Here is an 18,427-nt window from a genome sequence, read left to right as displayed (position 1 = left end):
ATGGATTGGATGAAGGCTGCTCAATGACAGATACATGTTTCTAAGACATCAGTTCCATTTCTAGAAGAAATTCAGATTTCTAGGGATGTATCTGAAGAGGGTAACTAGATGCAACTCTAACATACATTCACACTGCTCTTTGGAAACTCCCTGCTGTACCCACTTTAGCCCTTGGATTTTTTAGGGTTTAAATTCCCAGAGGAATTTGGTGCTATATATGGAATTCTTAAATGTTCTGCTGCCCTCCCAAACTCACAACCCTCAGGTCCTCAGGTTTTCTGTACCATAAAAAAAGGTATGCAGGCACACAGGGTGGGTCTCAGAACAACAGTGTGCCCTAAGCAGCAGACAGAAAAGCAATCTGCATAAGCAGAATATAGCATAAAACTTGCCTCTTTCAAGACTACACTGTGCTTGTATGGTACACTGAGCACCTTCTGAGTAAGAAGAATTACATGAATTAAATATGCCTTCACATGCACAGAGAAGGTGGTAGGAGGCTTTAAGTGGAAGTTTCCCAGTTTACTCACTGCTGTGAAGAAATTAATTTTTTACTTTATTATCTATGCAGTATCCAGTGCTGCCAGCAACTCACTTTACTCACAGATGCACAGAGCTGCAGGGTGAAGGGGAGGCAGAAGCACAGCACCAATACCTCCCCAGGTATGGGGTCTGCACACTGAACCATGCAGTGCTAAGATTGGCTCTATAGGAGGACTTTTCTTCACTCACCGATCCAGGGCTATTATTTGTGTGAATATGCCAAATCCTGTTTATTCATTATACAAGTACATAACAAACTGCTACCAGAACACTTCATGAAGTAAATCAACAGAGCTGTATTCTTCCTTATATTTTACATTAACCATCTTAACTAACAGCTACTACCTAAACCCACCTGATCTGAGTAATTGAGTTACTTCACTTTAGTAACCTTCATTTTTCTGTGCTTCAAACTTTCTACTGTTTGCCATTCTCACTTGTCAAATTATGTCTAAAGTTGATTGTGAACTACATGATGGTGTATTTTTACATACTCTACAAAATGCTTAGTACAGTACCAGAACTCAGAAATAATCTATTTATATGATACCTCTCAGCAGAGCATTTAATAGCTTAAGCTCTACTGTTTCCTTTACTGTCATATAGACAAAAAAATGAAAAATTGAAACATGGAAATGATGGGTAAATTGGTTATAATTTCTTGCAAATCATGTGCACAAGAGATCAATCTGATTAGATGATTATAAAAAATTTAGGAATCAAGTTAAACCATATGAATAATGCTATTTTGTTTCACATATCAAAATCTGTTCCTCTGGGAATGTCACCATGCATAGTTTTTCCTTTTTATAAAAATATTTTGAAATCTGAATTTTTAAAAGAAGAAATTAAAATAATTGGTTAACCCAACACGTGATAAATATTTGCCTATTTAGATATTTGTATCATTTCCCCCCAAAAGACCCAACAGTATTTTTGCAGTACTTTCTTTAGGATTTAGATGTTTAATTAACAGCTGGAGAAATCAATTTCCTCCTTTTATCTAACCAAAAAGCAGCAATAAAGGTACAAGTCTCTTGCATCCTTCAGAGATCAAGTTGATTAACCCTCTCTTGCATGGACCATTCCAGTAGTGGGGCATGTAATCTCAAAGTTCATTGGACACTGATTCTTTCTCTTGTGACCTGTCTACCAGGAATATTACTAATAATACCAATTTATTTCACTTAAAGCTGATTCACTGATGATTAGTCAGCAGTCAGGGAAAATTTTTCAATCACTGCAATGTGGTTTGAATTGAACTTTGTTTGACTCTTGACTCCTGCTGAGAATTAAACAGAGTACAAAATATTCTGAGTTGTACAGTCAAGTTTTAAAAAAAAGAACTGGACATTCTTGCCCATGGATGCTGTGGAGAAAAACCACCTGAAGAAAAACAGAGTTCAGAGAAAGGTTTGCAAGGGACTGTTTATTATAATTGTTATGGAAGGAAAAATATTTTAAAGTTATGAACAAATCCTTGGCAATGTCCTTTATAAAATGCTTCTGAGTAGTCAAGTGTGCAAGATAAAGCTGCGCAGGTTGATTGAACTAATACAACCAGCAATTGTGAAATTAATAATCTAAAGGCTTGCTGACCTTGGCAGCACTACAGAAGCAATCTTTACAATGAAGTATTCTTAGATTATTTTTCCCAATACAGTAGGTTTCAAAAATCCTTTTACTTCACCTTTGTAAAGAGCTTTGAAATCCCTAGGTGAAAAATGATATGTCCAGTTACAAGAATAAAGTATGAAAATCTATGCATCTCTTTGTCTCAGCTGCTACTTTTCTTGAACATATTTACTGCTGATCATGCAAAGTCAGTCCCATTGCCCTTATGCAAGATAATTAAGCTCTGTAACTGGACATCAGCCAGGACTCTCCAGATTACCGTAGTTTTTTGAATACAGGCTTCTAGCTTGCTTTTAAAATAGAATCAGAGCATTCAGATTCCTAGGAATGTGAGGAGACAGTAGTGGATGGCCAGAAGCCTGACATGAGGATGCTAACTCCCACACTAAACAAGACCTCTTTTGCTTACAGGGACTGTGCAAACCTCCTTAGTCCAAGTTTGCAGAATTAGGGCTTGAAGAGATCTGGATTAATTACAAGGAAAATAGGAGCTGCCAGCCCTGGGGGAAAAAGATGCTATGGCATTGAAAATGGCAATATTCACACAAATAGGCTGATCATCATCTGAGGGATTGAGTGAACCAAAGATCTCTGGGGCAGGAAGCATTTAAGAGCCCCCTAAACCTCTCCTTAGTTTTGTATAACGAAAAGTGAACCAATATGCAAAAAGACAGACACAGTGCACATTGTCTGAGTTTCACAGGATTTTTTTTCAAGGTAAAAATTTGTTTCATATCATTACTAGAAAGGATTTCAAGGCCCCAGGCTGAAAGCCAAGCTGTTCTCAAAGCTGACCACCCTAAAAATCTCTGCCTATTCATGCAATGATTCAGCATTTCCACTCTGATGATACCCTACTTACCAGTTACAAGCCAACTCATGTACAAGGTGGCTTACACTATTTAAATTCCCTACCCTCACCAATTGCAATCTAAAATTATTGGTAAACTAGAGTGGCGACTAGGTTCAGTTTACCTAATTTTAACTATTTGTAAGAACTATCAATACTTATTACAGGAGGAAGCAATTACAAAAGAGATTTATTTAAAAATCTGAAAGCATCTCATCTCTGTGTGGTCAATTTTTGTTTTTAACAGAGGAAATATTGAGTAGCTAAATTAAATGCTAGTAATTTAATATGGAGAGATACAGTTCATATCTTTATTCTTAATTGCCTTTCCCTGACACTATTTCTTTTTCATTTCTTTCCACTTCCTTGAGTCAGGATTTATTTTCTTGCTATTTCCCTAACTCTGAGAGACCCCAAATCTGAGGTAACAGGTATTTTACAACAGGTTCTGAGGTAAGAGCAGTCAAAAAATGCTGTTTTGAAGCCAAACAATACATGTGTTTCCAAAAACTGTTTCTCCATACTAAGAAGCACATGAATCCTTACATTCCTGGCAGCACAGATCATCTGAGGGTCAGTCTGCTCCCTGATCTAAGCTTTATGCAAGTGGGTTTCCTCTCTTTCCAGAAATCCAAGGATGAGTGCAACTGACAGCCTTTTGCCTTTCTTTAGCAATAATTTCAACTTTAGAAAATCATATGTATTATTCCCTCCATTTAAGAAAGTCAAGGAATGTGGTCCACTGGGGGGAGGCTATTTGGAGATGACAACAGTAAAGAGAGTTATCTGGCTGATTCGAGACCAGTAAACACCACCCTAACTAGAATGTTTAGTCATTTAATGACATAACAAACCTGCAAAAATTCTTGAAAAGCATATTAAAAATATTCTTTTCTGTCTCCCTACCATACTCATACAAACAGCAGTTTTAAAGAAAAAACAAGATAGATATGGATGCTATGTGTGAAATCCATATTGGCCTTTTGCACCAACAGAATCTACAGAAGTAAAGGGGAGGCAGGATTTCATCCCATATTTTTGACACTGCCTTCCTCAGTAATGTGATTGTGGCTTTGTAGAGCACTATATGATTCCAACAAAATATTATGAATGCAGTCATCAAGATCAAAAAATATTACATAATTCATTAAAATTATGTTAAGTAAAAACAGTAGCATCGTATACAACATTTGTTTTATCATGTTGAAGATTTCCACAATATACTGCGTTCACACATGGCATGCATACATACACACATTCCTGCACAGTATATACTGTGTGTGTTCAAATGCATGAGTAAAACTTGCTGGAGTCTTCAAAAATGACCATCTGCTACATGCACCATGTTTTGGTATCTTTGTATAGATGCTCTAGGTATGTACCATCATTTCAATATTCAGTTCTTTATCCATTAACCTGGCCAGACCATCTGGACAGCTTAATGAATCTAATAATAAATATCAATCCTCTAATCAGCAGATGAAATCTCAGAGGTACTCACCCTGCAAACTGGGCACTGCCAGTGACTACTGCTGTCTCTAAGCCTGAACTCATCAGACAAACACTTGGAATGATACACACGAAAACACAGGTCACATATCAACACCTCTCCAGGCAAATGGCATTCAAAACAATACCAGTCATGATTTTCTGTTTCCCAGTCCTACAAAAAATACAAAATATTTTGGTATGACATTCTGTCAAAATCTGCAGGAACTAAGAACAACATTGATATGTCTTGAAATCCACCAGCAATTAGACATTACAAACATTTTAGTATATAAAGTAAGTGTATAATGTTTAAAAACCAGGGGAAAACTACATGTTTAAAGATCACCAATTTCATACACACTAACTCAAATAGAATATGAATGCCAAGTTTTAGTTTTTTTCAAGTGTCTGATTAGTAACAATTTCAAACATGAGCTCTGTCCACAATGAAAAGTGGGTTTGTTCTCTGTCCTTGTATGAAACACTTTTTGACCTCTCTGAATTTGACTACAAATGAAAGTTTGTGCACCTTAACAGACCATACCTATTTCTTTGGATTATTTCCCCTTGTTTTGATTGTTACAGTATACTTTCAACTGTAATTTTCTGAAGGGTGGTCCCTTCAAGTCTTTAATCTCCTAAAACTGACAAACTTTCAGTGTCCAAGTGTTGAGTTACAAGAAACAAATGAAATCATAAAACTTGTATTGCAAAATATTTCTACTAAGCAATCCAAATACAATTAAAAAAATATGAAAAGCTTCACTTGCAGTGCCCAACAGCACTTCTTCCTGAAATGTTCTACAGAAGACAAAGGATATGGTCCTGCTGATGCACAGATGTCTTTAATACAATCTTCCTTGAAAATTCAGCTCCAACGGCCAAATTCTGACCCTTGAAACATGTGCACAAGCTTTGCTGAAGTAAATGAGAGCAGGATGCATAAAATTTGGAGACAGAATTTTGTTCTAGGAATCTACAGACAGAATTCACAGTGGCCAGTTTTAAATTTTTAAGTTTGTTATCTGAAATGCCACACTTTCCCCTACACTCAGAAGACAAAAAAAGCTGTCATGTATCAAACTCCCAATGCCTTTTCATGTCCGATTTCACTTTTCAATGGGTTCAGATCTCTGAAAAATACTCCCATACTCCAATAAATTATCTTGACAAAAATCTGATCAAGCTCTTTTTAACATCGTGTCATAAAGGTGAAGTTAGCGATTCCCACCAACTGCCAGAACTGGCATTTGTCCAATTCTCATGTTCCCATGCCTGGGAACTACAGCCATTTAAGTCCTTATGTGAGAGGTCTCCTCCACCTGAGCAGTGTAAAAAGTGCTACACACAAGTGGCACTTCCAGTCCCATGTGCTGAAAAGCAGTCATGTTCTGTACATAATTCATCTGACCAGAGCCCCCCAGTGTGAATATAAGGGATTTAGGGACAGCCCCAGACTGCCTACGCTGAAATTTATATACCAGGAATGCTGGACTGGAGGGTCGGTGAGTTTAGGGGGAAAAAACCTCAAATAACCATTAACCAATGATTTTTGAACTCAGAGCTTTGCCCTCCTTTGTTGTGCAGATTAACTTGACTCTTCTTTCATTTCTCCTCAGTTAATTCTACTTGTCAGCTCTGTAATGTCAGAATGGCATAATAATACCAAATAACTTGGCTATAAAGAACACATTCACTTTTCACCAAATCTTTCACCTTTCCAAAAGTCCAGTGGCAGTGCAATTTGGGAGCCCTTTATGATATTTTAGAAAGAACTAAAGATACTGCATTGTTGATGTATTTGATTTGCCTGTAGAGCGAGAAAAATCAGGGTCAAGTACAGTTTTAGATTTCTTTCATATTAATTGCAATACTATTTTTTTCTTTATGAAACTAAAAAAAATAAAAATAATCACATGGCAGTAAAGGGCCAATTAAGTTAGGAAATGAATCAGTTTCAAATAAAGAACCATGGAGGTAAAAATCAAACTGAGAAGATACTAATAGATCCTGGCTACTGAGGAATTTCACCTGAGCACCAACACTCCAGGATTCTTAAATTTTACTCATAATAGGTTCTTATTGGTACATACCAGATATTTCGTTTTTAGGAAATATGCTGGCAAAGAGATGTAGAATGTTAAAAACATTTAGAAATATACTTGCTGGCAAGAAAAAACATCCACTCAAGCCAGAAACCAGGGCATTAAATTAAACAATAAAAGAAGCTTCTTTCAGCATTCACACTGTAAAGTTCTGAAAACATTATTTCTAAATATAAACATTGAGGCTTTTCACAGAAAAGATTCTTAGTTTAATGCAGTATATTTAGCACATAAGTGTATTTAAAACATTCATTTATGCAATATATTTCAAAAGTTAATAAAAGGAAAAAAAAAAAAAAAAAGAAGGTACATAGCCCTTGTGAACAACTTCCCTATTGACCATAATAGCAAGGTCAGAGGCACATTACTTTTGCTCCAACAGCGATGAAACATTGTTGGTTCTCTTGGTTTACATAAGTTTGAGTGGGAGGAGAATGTGCTCCCAACACACTTTTTCCATGCAGGAGATTCATTTAAATAGTTGGAAGTCTGACTTGCAGTGCTCGGGGTAGGACAGGTTAAAATTCTCCGCCAGCTGCAAACACGGTTAAGTCTGCATTTACAGAATACACCACCAGGTGTCATCAGCCGCTCCGAAAAGGACTGATTAAAGGGCAACCATTGTAACAACATCTTGAACTGTAACATGTGAGTAACCACTTCCAGCCCCCAAGGGAGAGAAAAAAATCATCAAACTACATACATACATAATGTAGACTAAACTCAGAATTGGAAGTGATATGGATGATGGTGGTGGTTAATATAGTAAACTAAGCTATCCTAATGGAAGACAGAAACGTAATAGAAAATATGACAGAATTCAAAACCACATAGTGCAAAAATTGTTCACCTTGTTTTTTGCTGCTGTCTGGGAAAAAGGCTGCATACCGTAGGCCTTTCAAAATAAAAACAAAACAAACTTTGTATCTATACTGTAAGCCATCCGATTATCAGGATATACACAAGGCTAGAGAGAATTCATGCACAGTGAGCAGGAAATCAATCTGTTACTTTTAACATCTGTTTGCATATATTTCCTCCTGCATTTCTGGAATGCTACCTAGTGCTTTCACCCCGTTTTGTTTCTTTAAACTATCCCATGTACTTATACCATTAAAAGAACCCCAACACCCATCTTCTTCCCCACATACACACCCACCACCAGGCCAACTTAAAAATCATCAAGAATATCAGTGATTGTTAATTAATGCACTCTCTGATACATAAACCATCTTTGGGCATCTAAAAAGCATCACTGTAACATAATTTCCAGCATAGGGAGCAGTCCCACCAAAATCAAAGCAGCACCTTCTTTGCTGCATGTTATCAAGGATTAAGCTATCAGTTCTGTCAATAAAACTCACACTCCTCATTTGTACATTTTCCTGGGGCCATGCAGAATGAAGGAAGGATCTCCACCACAGAGACTCAATTTGCCAATGTCCTCATTTCCTGAGGCAGGGCAGGGAAAGCCTCTTGTGTCAGTGTGCTGGCAGACAAAGGGAATCCTCTGACTGCAGCATCCAGCTGCCCAAGTTCAGCAGTTCAGTGGCACCCAGTGACTGGCCACAAGCCCCAAGAGGGAGTGGATTTGGCAGCAAAGCTGCATAGCTCAGATGTAACAGGAGGCCTTCCCCCTTCATTTTACTTAGCTGCCTGTTGCATTTGTGGATACATGCATCAGCAAATGTCTGATTTCTATTTAATAGCTAAAGAGCTATGGTCTGTTAACAGGGTGGGACCTACCAGTGATATGGGTCACCTGTGGTCACTCCAATCAGTGAAACATTATACCAGAAAGGTCATTTTGCACTGCCATCAATAGTTGAGATTTCTTAGTAATATGAATGAAACAATGCAACAGTTTTGAAAATATGGCTTAATTTATGACCAACACATAAGCTTACTTTTTTGTGGTTTGTCTTAAGTAGGTTGTCTTAAAGCAAATACATAAATTTATCCAGAAAGAACAAAAGAAAAAAATAACATGGGACAGAAAATGTCAGGCTATCCAGAACATTTGACACTTTATATACAGATAAACCCAACAGAAAGGAATAAATCATGATGTCGTATCCTTTACCGTGGAGTAATATATATAGTTGTTGTCAAGGAAAGAATAATTCTGTGAATAAAGAAAATGTCCATTATGATGCAAATCTACAGTGGAAAGAAATGCTTGCTCATTAGTAATGGAGATTTACTTAGCTGTAATTGAAATAGGAAATCTGTATGTTGGTGAATGTGACATCCTGCTGTACCATTAGCATACCATTAAGTAGGAGATGTGTAGCACATACTGACAGTAAAATTAACAATAACTTGGAGGTCACAATTGTAACTCTTAGGTCAATTCCACACCTAAGTAAGACCACAATTATAGTTGTTTATTTGGTTCGTTTTTTTTTTTTAATAGTAAAAACAATTAGTAAATTTTTTTTACCTATAAACTATATGTAGGCGTAGAACATCAAAACAATATAATCTCCTTTCTTAGACTTTGTTTAAAAGGTTTGCCTTTTTATAATGCACATTCCATTAATATAGCTCATTTCTTACCTGTTAATCTGTTTTCTCCAAGTCCCTTAATGGTAGCCCAGATACTTGATATTATGTCACTCTACTATCAGGTGGAGAGAGGAAAAGGGAAGGGGGAAAAAAGGCAAAACTCTATTATGAAACTCCCCTTTACAGGGATTTGCTGGTTTCACACTCTTGAACTAGTTTTCCCAAAACATCCAAATCCAGCAAGCTAAAAAAAAAAAAGGGTCACATAGATGGGAAAAACAATTTTAAGTCAGTTACCTCTTTGGTGCAATTGTGTTTATTTATAGATAATATACATACAGTTCTGCTGTCCTAAATTCAATATGACGCAAATGAAGGAAAGCATTTTCCATGGAGCTCCTGGTTCCCAGCCTTTCCTCTGGGGCATTTATCCCATAGCACTCTTTGGACAATTTTTTCCCCCAGGTGTTCAGTTTCAAATTCTTCTCCAGAGTTTCTTTGCTTCTTAGCTATGCCCTGCTGTGGTGTTTCTCTGTGTCTCTTATCCACACCAACAGGCACACAGCTCCTTCCAGATCACTGGATTTTTATTCTGACCCACCAGGGTGCAAGCTCATCGTCAGCCCTGTGTAGTGTCCCTGCTTTAACAGTCCCTACAGCTGTCTAGCAGATAAAAAGCTTAAATAATTTTGCACATCTAGTTCGAAGGAAAAGCATTAGATACACAGTAGATTTTGCCCACTTTGTATTGTAACACCACATTTGGACTGTCATACTGGTGGAATCTGGAATGGCTCAAGGTCCATGCCAGAAGAAAGAAGTAATTTACAAAATACAAACTATTTTAAAATAGTATTTGGATGCTATTTAGTTTCAGATATTTTCAAATCATCAACCCCAAACTTTAGTATAATCTTTTATTATTTCCTAATTGCTTAGGAAACTGAAAAGGATAATAGTGAATGAGTTCCCACTATTTTTCATATTCCCATTTCTTTGATATCTAATGAGGTAACCATGCCCAATTTGAATAATGTTTTGGATTCAGGTATTTTAGGATTCAGGAACAGCCATAATGAATACTTCTTCCTTTTCTTCCCCCCTTCCATCAGTTCTTTCAATTTTCCCACCTTCAGCTAAGAGAGATGCCCTTAAAATCTTGGATCTTTCTGTTAAGGTTTCTTTGTTGGCTTTCAGTAGCTCTTCACTGGAACCCAACCAAGCTGACTACCAGTCCCTCAACAGATACACTGAAGGAAATGGTAACTTGCATCCATCAGCATCTGCTGCTGGGAAGTAATTTCTGTCTTCTGTACTTTGTATCTTTCATAATTCAAACTTTCTGCTATAAATGAAAAGCCTTTATTGTAATAACAAGTGGTGACACTGCATTCTAGCATGAGTGTTTCTACCATACCATGACTCTTCTCTGGCATCCAACTTGTCTCATTAAGTGGTCTCAGAGTATGCTGCTGGCACCTATGTTCCCCTTCACATTAAACAAAGGAGCACCTAGAATCACAGTATTATAGAATAATTTGAGTTGGAAGGGACCTCTAAAGGTCACCTAGTCCAACCCCCCCCTGCAGTAAGCAGGGACACCCTCAGCTAGATCAGGTTGCTCAGAGCCCCATCTATTTCTTTCTAAACACATTGTCCATTCCTAAAAACTCCATTCCTTTCTGTCTTTTTCAAGCAGAATCTGTTCCCATCAAAGTTTTCTGGATTAGACATGAGCTTTACCATAGGTAACCTCACGAGGCACTTTGCTGTCTTTATGATTCATGAATATAACAAGCCACTGAGGGAATGTACAGCCTTTGTGCACTTCTGTCCTCCACTACAAAACCTGAAGGAAATGCTTCTTATGCATTTGCTGTAAACATCTACTGCATATCTAGATTATTTGCCTGGTAACCAATTCTTTCAAAATCTGAACATCAGAATATGTGACCCATATAGAAGGCAGTCTCAGGCTCAGACGAGCAGTTATAAGAGCCCTTAAGAGCTGTGGAAATGCTAAACCATGCTCAGCTCCCCTTGCCCATCTATCCACAGCTTTTTCAATACTGATGAACTTCCAAGTAACTGCACTGTAATAGGAGTTTTACAGAATGTGGCTGTTTACCTGTAGAGCTGGACAGAATCTGCTTTTATAATTTTAGGTGTGTTAGGCTCTGAACTGAGGAATACACAATTAATTCCCTGATGGCTCAGAGGACTTCTCCATCTGTAGATGGTGAGCTACCTGTTTAATAAAGTATTTCCCTTTTATCATTGCAGTCCAGGATCCATATTTGATCGGCATGATTGCTTTCCAATGATAAAGTTCCTTAGATCACCCCATATTTTATAATTAATGCTAGAGTAATGCATTAAATTCAACATCAAAATAAGCTTATTTTCTTCTCAGTTGTTTCTTCGTATATAAGTATTTACCAGATACATTGTCTCCTATTTTGCAGCTTTTTCCTACTGCTTTTGCCCATCAAAAATATTCAGCAAACAAACATCCATTTCTTCTTCAAAGCCTCAAAGACTTTAGCAGCTAGAATTCCTTTATGAAATTGTTTCACCTTATCATCTCCTTCTTTTTCTAGAAAACTACCACAGCAGGAAGCTACAATGATGTGTGCTTTTACAGACAGGATAATCTGTACATTGCAAATCAGTTGCCTTTATAGACCTTTTCCTTTGATAACCTGGGCTTCATACTGAAAGCAGATTTCAATAAACTGACTCACTGTCAGTTTATAGCCTCACAACTGCTTAGGCAACATGCTTAATTTCAAGTACATATATTTAATTTTTTGTTTATTTATTTATTTGTCATCGGTTTTCATAATCTTGGCAATTAAAAGATGTCTTTCTACATCTTTTTTTATTTACCTAAATTTTAGAAATCAGTTTTATTCTAAAGCAAAACCACCAGTCGGGAGACAGAACAAAATTTTTTCTCTAGTGCATGTTAAACACAGATACATTTAAAGGCTTGTGATAAAACATTTCCATTTTTTTCACTGATAAATGCTTCCTCTTCTGATACACTTATGCAAAAGTCAAGTTCTGTGGTGAATTCCACAGCCTCAGAACACTTCTGGCTTTATTTCATTGAGTTTAATCTGCAAGCCTAAGTTTGTCTAATTACTTTATTATCAAATTGTCTGAGAAGTCTTCTGATTCTGGCAGAAAACACCAAATTCTTCTCTGCATGTTGACCAGGACAGGTAGGTGTTTATTTCCTCTCCTACCTTTCAGTTATGCTGTGGACATTTCATGGTGATGGGCTGCAAAGTATAGAGCCACTATTTAGCTTCCACAGGTAACAAAGAAGTGAAGGTTTTTGAAGCCAAAATGACTGCTAAAACCTGTGTCACTCTTCTAAGCTGTGACCCTGAAGCAAAGAATAAGTCTCAGTTTCCCTCCCAAGATCATATGTGGGTAGTTTATATTATTTGAGATGAGACAAATATTCTCCTCCACGATATTAGAAATAGAAAAGTTACAAATCAAAGTTGTTGGGTTTTGTTTTTTTTCTTTCTTCATGTTCCAAGTGAGCTCAAAGTTAATAGAAACTTTCAACTTATCTCTTCAGAAATTGTATTTGCTTCTGTTATTACAGTCACCATTTATTACTTAGGTTGAGTCAAGAGAGGTTTTGTAGACTGTTTTCATTAGGGAGATAAATCAGTGATGGAGTGAAGTATTTATTAGGTGCAATGCCTTTTATTTCCACATTATGTATGTGAAGGTTTTGTTCCCCTAGAAAGAGGATGAAGCCAAACCATGAAGAAATCATCTCTTTGCTTGTAGTTCCAAGTCTCTTTCCAAGAACTGTTCACAAAAGGAGTTTCCTTCCCCTTTTCTTTCTTAAAATACTTTTACATTTTGCTTCTGGCCTTATCATCTCCATGGAATTTTGTAATGTTTTTATAGGTTGATGTTTCTGCACACACAGAAATATTTCATCTGAACCAACAGCCAATCCTCCTACACACTTTGCTTAAATATTCAACTTCTTGTCCATGTCTCCTGTGCTGTAGGTGTGGCTGGTATTGTTTCAGCTGCCAGTGATAAAAAAGCATGATGGCTGCTTGTATTGTGAATGAAGCAAGAATATTAATAAGCCCATTGATTTCAATGAAATTTAATTCAGTGATTAGCATGGCATAATAAAGATTCAAAACAGCTGCAAGAGATGCAAAGCATTTTGAACTTGCAAAGTTAAAAGAACAACACTACTAGGTCAGGGCTGGCACAGAAGAGGTAGAAAAAACCAAGATGCATATTTTCAGAACAATTTCAAGATGGACTGATAGATGTAATCTAGTCCTCTAGCATAATTTATGTCCTATGATGGAAGCTTTATACATACTAGTTTTGCTAGTTTACTTAATCCCATAAGTAAATTGGAATTCTTCAAAACAGCCTTTCAATCAGAAAAAAAAACATTTTGTGAAATCTATGAACAACTTTATCAGTCTCTCAGCTCCAGAGCAGTGAGTGAATGCCTCGAAGATGCATTCACCAACACAGCATTACACTAACGGAATTTTTAAAAATCAACTTGGAAGAGGCAAGTGAAGATGCTGATGAGGTTCTATTACCAGTATAAAAGAAGTATCATCTCTTACATGTGCAATAAGATGTACTCTACTAGTGTCATCTTTGGTAATATGAAGATGCTTCAAACAGTTTTAGCTCCTTTTTTAGTGGATGAAAAACAAGTATGTGCAGAAGAGAGATGTGAAGAGGGACAAGAAAAAAAAAAGAGAGGAGAAGAGAGGAGAAAGAGGAGAGGAGAGGAGAGGAGAGGAGAGGAGAGGAGAGGAGAGGAGAGGAGAGGAGAGGAGAGGAGAGGAGAGGAGAGGAGAGGAGAGGAGAGGAGAGGAGAGGAGAGGAGAGGAGAGGAGAGGAGAGGAGAGGAGAGGAGAGGAGAGGAGAGGAGAGGAGAGGAGAGGAGAGGAGAGGAGAGGAGAGGAGAGGAGAGGAGAGGAGAGGAGAGGAGAGGAGAGGAGAGGAGAAAGAGAAGAGAAGAGAAGAGAAGAGAAGAGAAGAGAAGAGAAGAGAAGAGAAGAGAAGAGAAGAGAAGAGAAGAGAAGAGAAGAGAAGAGAAGAGAAGAGAAGAGAAGAGAAGAGAAGAGAAGAGAAGAGAAGAGAAGAGAAGAGAAGAGAAGAGAAGAGAAGAGAAGAGAAGAGAAGAGAAGAGAAGAGAAGAGAAGGAAAAGGAAAGGGAAAGGAAGATTGGAAAAGACTGCAGAGTTGTTCATGATTCATAACCTATGCAGAGACAGGAAGAGGACACTGAACACTCTCATGAGCTGCATGCTACTAGTCCTAATGCAAAGATAAAAGAGGATCTTGGCTTTAACACAGCAAGAATTTCTTTCCCATTAGGTAGGAGTTCAGAGTTTTAATTTGCTTCTTGTGGACAAAATAGTTTATGATTTGATTTGACAATATGAAAGTATTTGCTTTTCTGAACTTTCACATATCCACAGCATGATATTACACCAGTAGATACTAATTTTTTGTTCATTAATATGCACAGTTTTATACTACTACACTTAGCAATAGTAATTTTCAAGAAAAACCCCTTGCTTTTAGCACACAGTGGATTTATATAATGTAGGTCTATTGGCTAAATAATCTCTGAATTATGTGACCTCAGTGAATGGAAAGACAGAAAGTAATGAAAGATTTTTAAAGTTTCAGAATCTTATTTCTCTTGAGTACTCTTGTGTGACCAGACTGTTACATAGCCTGATCCTCAAGGTTTCCTCTTACTTCTCCTGAGATACAAGACTATCTATTCTCTTTCTCTCCCTCAGGATCATTCGTTAATTCTTTACACCAGTGAGTCACCAAAGTAAAGCACACTGGTACTTTTGACAATAATTAGGAATCTCTCTGAAAAATCCTCTATTTGTTACAATGTGTGAGAAACAGTAACTCTGATACTTTGGGCACTGGCTGTCACTATTTCTGTTTCACATTATCCTTCTGCTCCTAACTGAAATGAATGGGATGCACATTAAAACCATTCCTCAACCCCTAGCTTCCTAGCAATAACTGATAGGGGCTTGTTTTTTGTTTGGGGTTTATTTTGGTGGGTTTTTTGTTTTGGTTTTGGTTTTTGGTTGTGGTTTTTTTGTTGTTGGTGGTGGTTTGGTTTTCTTTTCTTTTTAAGTTTACTTTATGTACAGAAAAGATTCAGACAGTGACTATTCTTAACCTTTTTGTAATTATCTTTACAGAGAGAGAAAGGCTCAAGATGCCATAACCAGCTCAAAACACAACTTCTGGCTACCAGTACTGACCTAGCATGGAAAAATCAATAAAATTACAAAAGCAATTAAGCATTGCTAGTAAGAAACCCAGCTTTTGCTCAATCTAAAGCAATTTAGATTAACACAAACATAACAGTCAAAATACTCCTTTCTCATAGATTGATTCTAGCAAAATTGCAGCTGCAATACATCAAATCACAATAATCATTGGGTGGATGCCTAAGGTCACAAGGGTTAACAAAACCCCCTTCAAAACTCACAGTGATGGCAGTGGGTTACAACGAAGGTTAAAATGATGGAAAATCAAGACAGTGAAGAGATGGATTTTTTTAGGCAAACTTGACACTTGAAAGTACCTAGAGTCACTCTGAGAAAGCACCAGTACTTTATAGATATTAAATATCAGAAATTCCCCAGCATGAGTTAGCAAGTTATGAATACAAGGATGTCTTGGGAAAAAGAACATTCTACTTCTAATGTTTGGTGAAAACAGGAAAGAAAACAAACTCCCCTACCCTCCTTTCTCTCCCCCGTAATTCTCCACTAAAGTAAAAATCTTTAAAGGGAAATATGGGGAATTACTGGCAATAATTTAGATATGGAGAGAAGTAAATGCATAGGAAAATGACTGTAACTAAACCTCTAAAGTCAGACTTAACTAGCCAGATCAGCTGCTGGCTCAGTTAAATGATCAGAAAATAGAACTCTGCAAAAGAGTGACTTCTTGAAAACATAATCACCTTGTGTATATTCTGTCAGGGAAGAAATAGCTCCAAGCACCTTAACTGTGAAGCCTCACTCTTCACATCTCATTAGAGTATTTGCCTGCTATGAAACTACTTTAAAACACTGCAGTCCTGTGAGAGACATTGCATTCAAATGCAAACAATGAACCCATGTTGCTGACACAGAAGAGCACAATATTGTTTGGCCTTAGGAACACATGTAAATTGAAATTATACATCTGTAATGCCTCTCTCTGGGTCAGTGCAGTTTTATGACTTTAATCGTGAGGAGAATTAGCACATTAAATGATCAAAATAGCTTCGTGTACACTGTCTGTAGAAAAATGACAGAATACGTAAATGAGTAAGACAAACTAATGCTAAGAACTCCCCATAATAACTCCCCATAAAGCTACATAACATAGGTGTTTTAATTTTATTTCTTTCATTGGATTAAACCAACCATTATTTTACACAGATAAAAGTATATGAAATCATGGCATAACTGAAAACAGAAATGAACAGGTAAGGAGATTCATGATTCTTTTCTTCAAGAACTACATTTGTCCCCTGCATTGAAAACATAGTTAACAAAACTAATTTGCATTTTTTTTTCTAAACCTAAAAAGAAAGGAGAGAATTTATTTTATGTAGTTAATAAATACTTCGAGTTCTACAAGCTACAAGAGAAACAGAAATAAAGCTTTCAGAGAAGAAAAGTAAACTTCCACCAGGAGACTTCAGGAAAGTCATTTCCTTTGTAAGGCAAGAAGCTGGAGAGATTTTGTTGAATTGCATAATTATGGCATTGACAAACAGTGAAAATGAGAAATTCCTAACTAAAATCCTGGATAACAATGGAAAAGAATTTCTTCTCTCATTTATTTTGTGTCAAATGCATTAATCATCTGCAAGATGATTAAAAGTCTGTAGGATGAGAATACATTTTGAAAATCTGCAAAACACATGTATAGATGTCAAATAAGCAAAAAAAATGAGTACCTGCACAAGCCCCAGAGAGATAATATTTGCAGCAACATTATTCTATAAATAACAGCTCTTAAATACCAGTTGGAATAGAGTACATTTGGCAACTGACTCCATATTTTAAATTTAGTAACTTATATAGAATATTTCTGCCACATATATCTGAGAGAAAAAGAAAACAATTTAATACTTATTTTAAATCTGATAATACTTTTTTCCAATTTTTCATAATATTCATTTCCATGTGACTTGTCCCCTTTGGAAGGGCCTCCTCCTGGTGCCCTCAAGCTTCTTCATGTTTGCACTCCAGCTTGTTCTTTTCTCTGAGGTTTTGTTTTGGGTTTTTTTTTGGTTGGTTGGTTGTTTTTTGTTTGTTTGGATTTTTTGTTTTGGTTTCTTTGTTCTTTTTTTTTTCCTTTACCATGGCTTTAACATACTAATAGAAAAACAATAACAAAGTAGCATAATTTTTAGCACATTCCTCTGACAGCTAAAACTAACCCTATTAGAGATGATGTGCTTAGTGCATAGTTCTATCGTTATGTCAACCTATTGGACTGGGAAAATGTTTGGAAAAACATAAGCAAGCACCACAGATTACCTAATGAAACTTTTCCAAACAGAGCTGTTTTCAAAATGTGTATGTTTTTAATTACTGTTAACATTTAGCTATCAGTCCACAGTCAGCACTAAAACCAGGACTTTCAGGCCTTGTGGCAGCCTCTGGTCATGCGCTCACACAAGTAACAAATACAGGTGCTTAGCAGTTCTACAGCCCAGGCCAGTAGTTTGTTTATTTGAATATGGATTTTTTTAAATGCTAAGATTTAGCTCCAAAACCTCAAGAATGTAAAAAAATATCAAGTATTTACTTGATTCTTTTTTTTTTTACTTGATACTTGAATACAGGAGGGATGGCAGAATGAGTCTCTCTGCTAATTCCTTGAAACAGCTGGTCCTTGGTGCCAGAAAATAAACTAAAATCCAAGGGCATTTTTGCCAATAGGTGGTGGATCAGTTTTCAAGTCTTTCTTTATCACATTATGAGCTTTCCAAGTTCCTGTAGTATCAGTCCAACCGAGTTTGAAAATTGGGTCAAGGGTCTGTCTGTAAATGCTGGAGTCTGAAATCCCTGTTCCAACATCAACAGCCCAATTTCATAGAGTTCTATCTCCCACAAGTGGACTGTCTGAAAAGGCTCCTGTGGTCTGTCCTGCCTGAAATGGAACTTGAGTTCATGGTTCCACAGTCAGCAGTACCAGATCTGAGCAGTACTGAATTACAAAGAACTAC

At 36.8% G+C, this 18,427-nt stretch overlaps 1 protein-coding gene across 2 annotated transcripts in view; it reads right to left on the bottom strand.

Annotated features, from left to right (window-relative positions):
• ZMYND11 (zinc finger MYND-type containing 11) overlaps positions 1-18,427 on the bottom strand; it is a 106,971-nt gene that overhangs the window by 23,017 nt on the left and 65,527 nt on the right. The window contains exons 4-5 of one of the 2 annotated variants that reach the window (XM_030444810.1): positions 7,475-7,519; positions 4,530-4,691 (exon numbers count right to left, since the gene is read on the bottom strand). In XM_030444810.1, the coding sequence (XP_030300670.1) occupies positions 4,530-4,691; positions 7,475-7,519 (207 nt within the window). The remainder of the gene's footprint in view (positions 1-4,529; positions 4,692-7,474; positions 7,520-18,427) is intronic. The other variant, XM_008503866.2, reaches the window with a different exon arrangement.

The sequence above is a fragment of the Calypte anna genome, chromosome 2, assembly GCF_003957555.1.
Source record: "Calypte anna isolate BGI_N300 chromosome 2, bCalAnn1_v1.p, whole genome shotgun sequence".
Taxonomy (NCBI): Eukaryota; Metazoa; Chordata; class Aves; order Apodiformes; family Trochilidae; genus Calypte; species Calypte anna.
The sequence above is the reverse complement of the archived record's forward strand: the minus strand, read 5'-3'. Positions and strand labels throughout refer to the sequence as shown.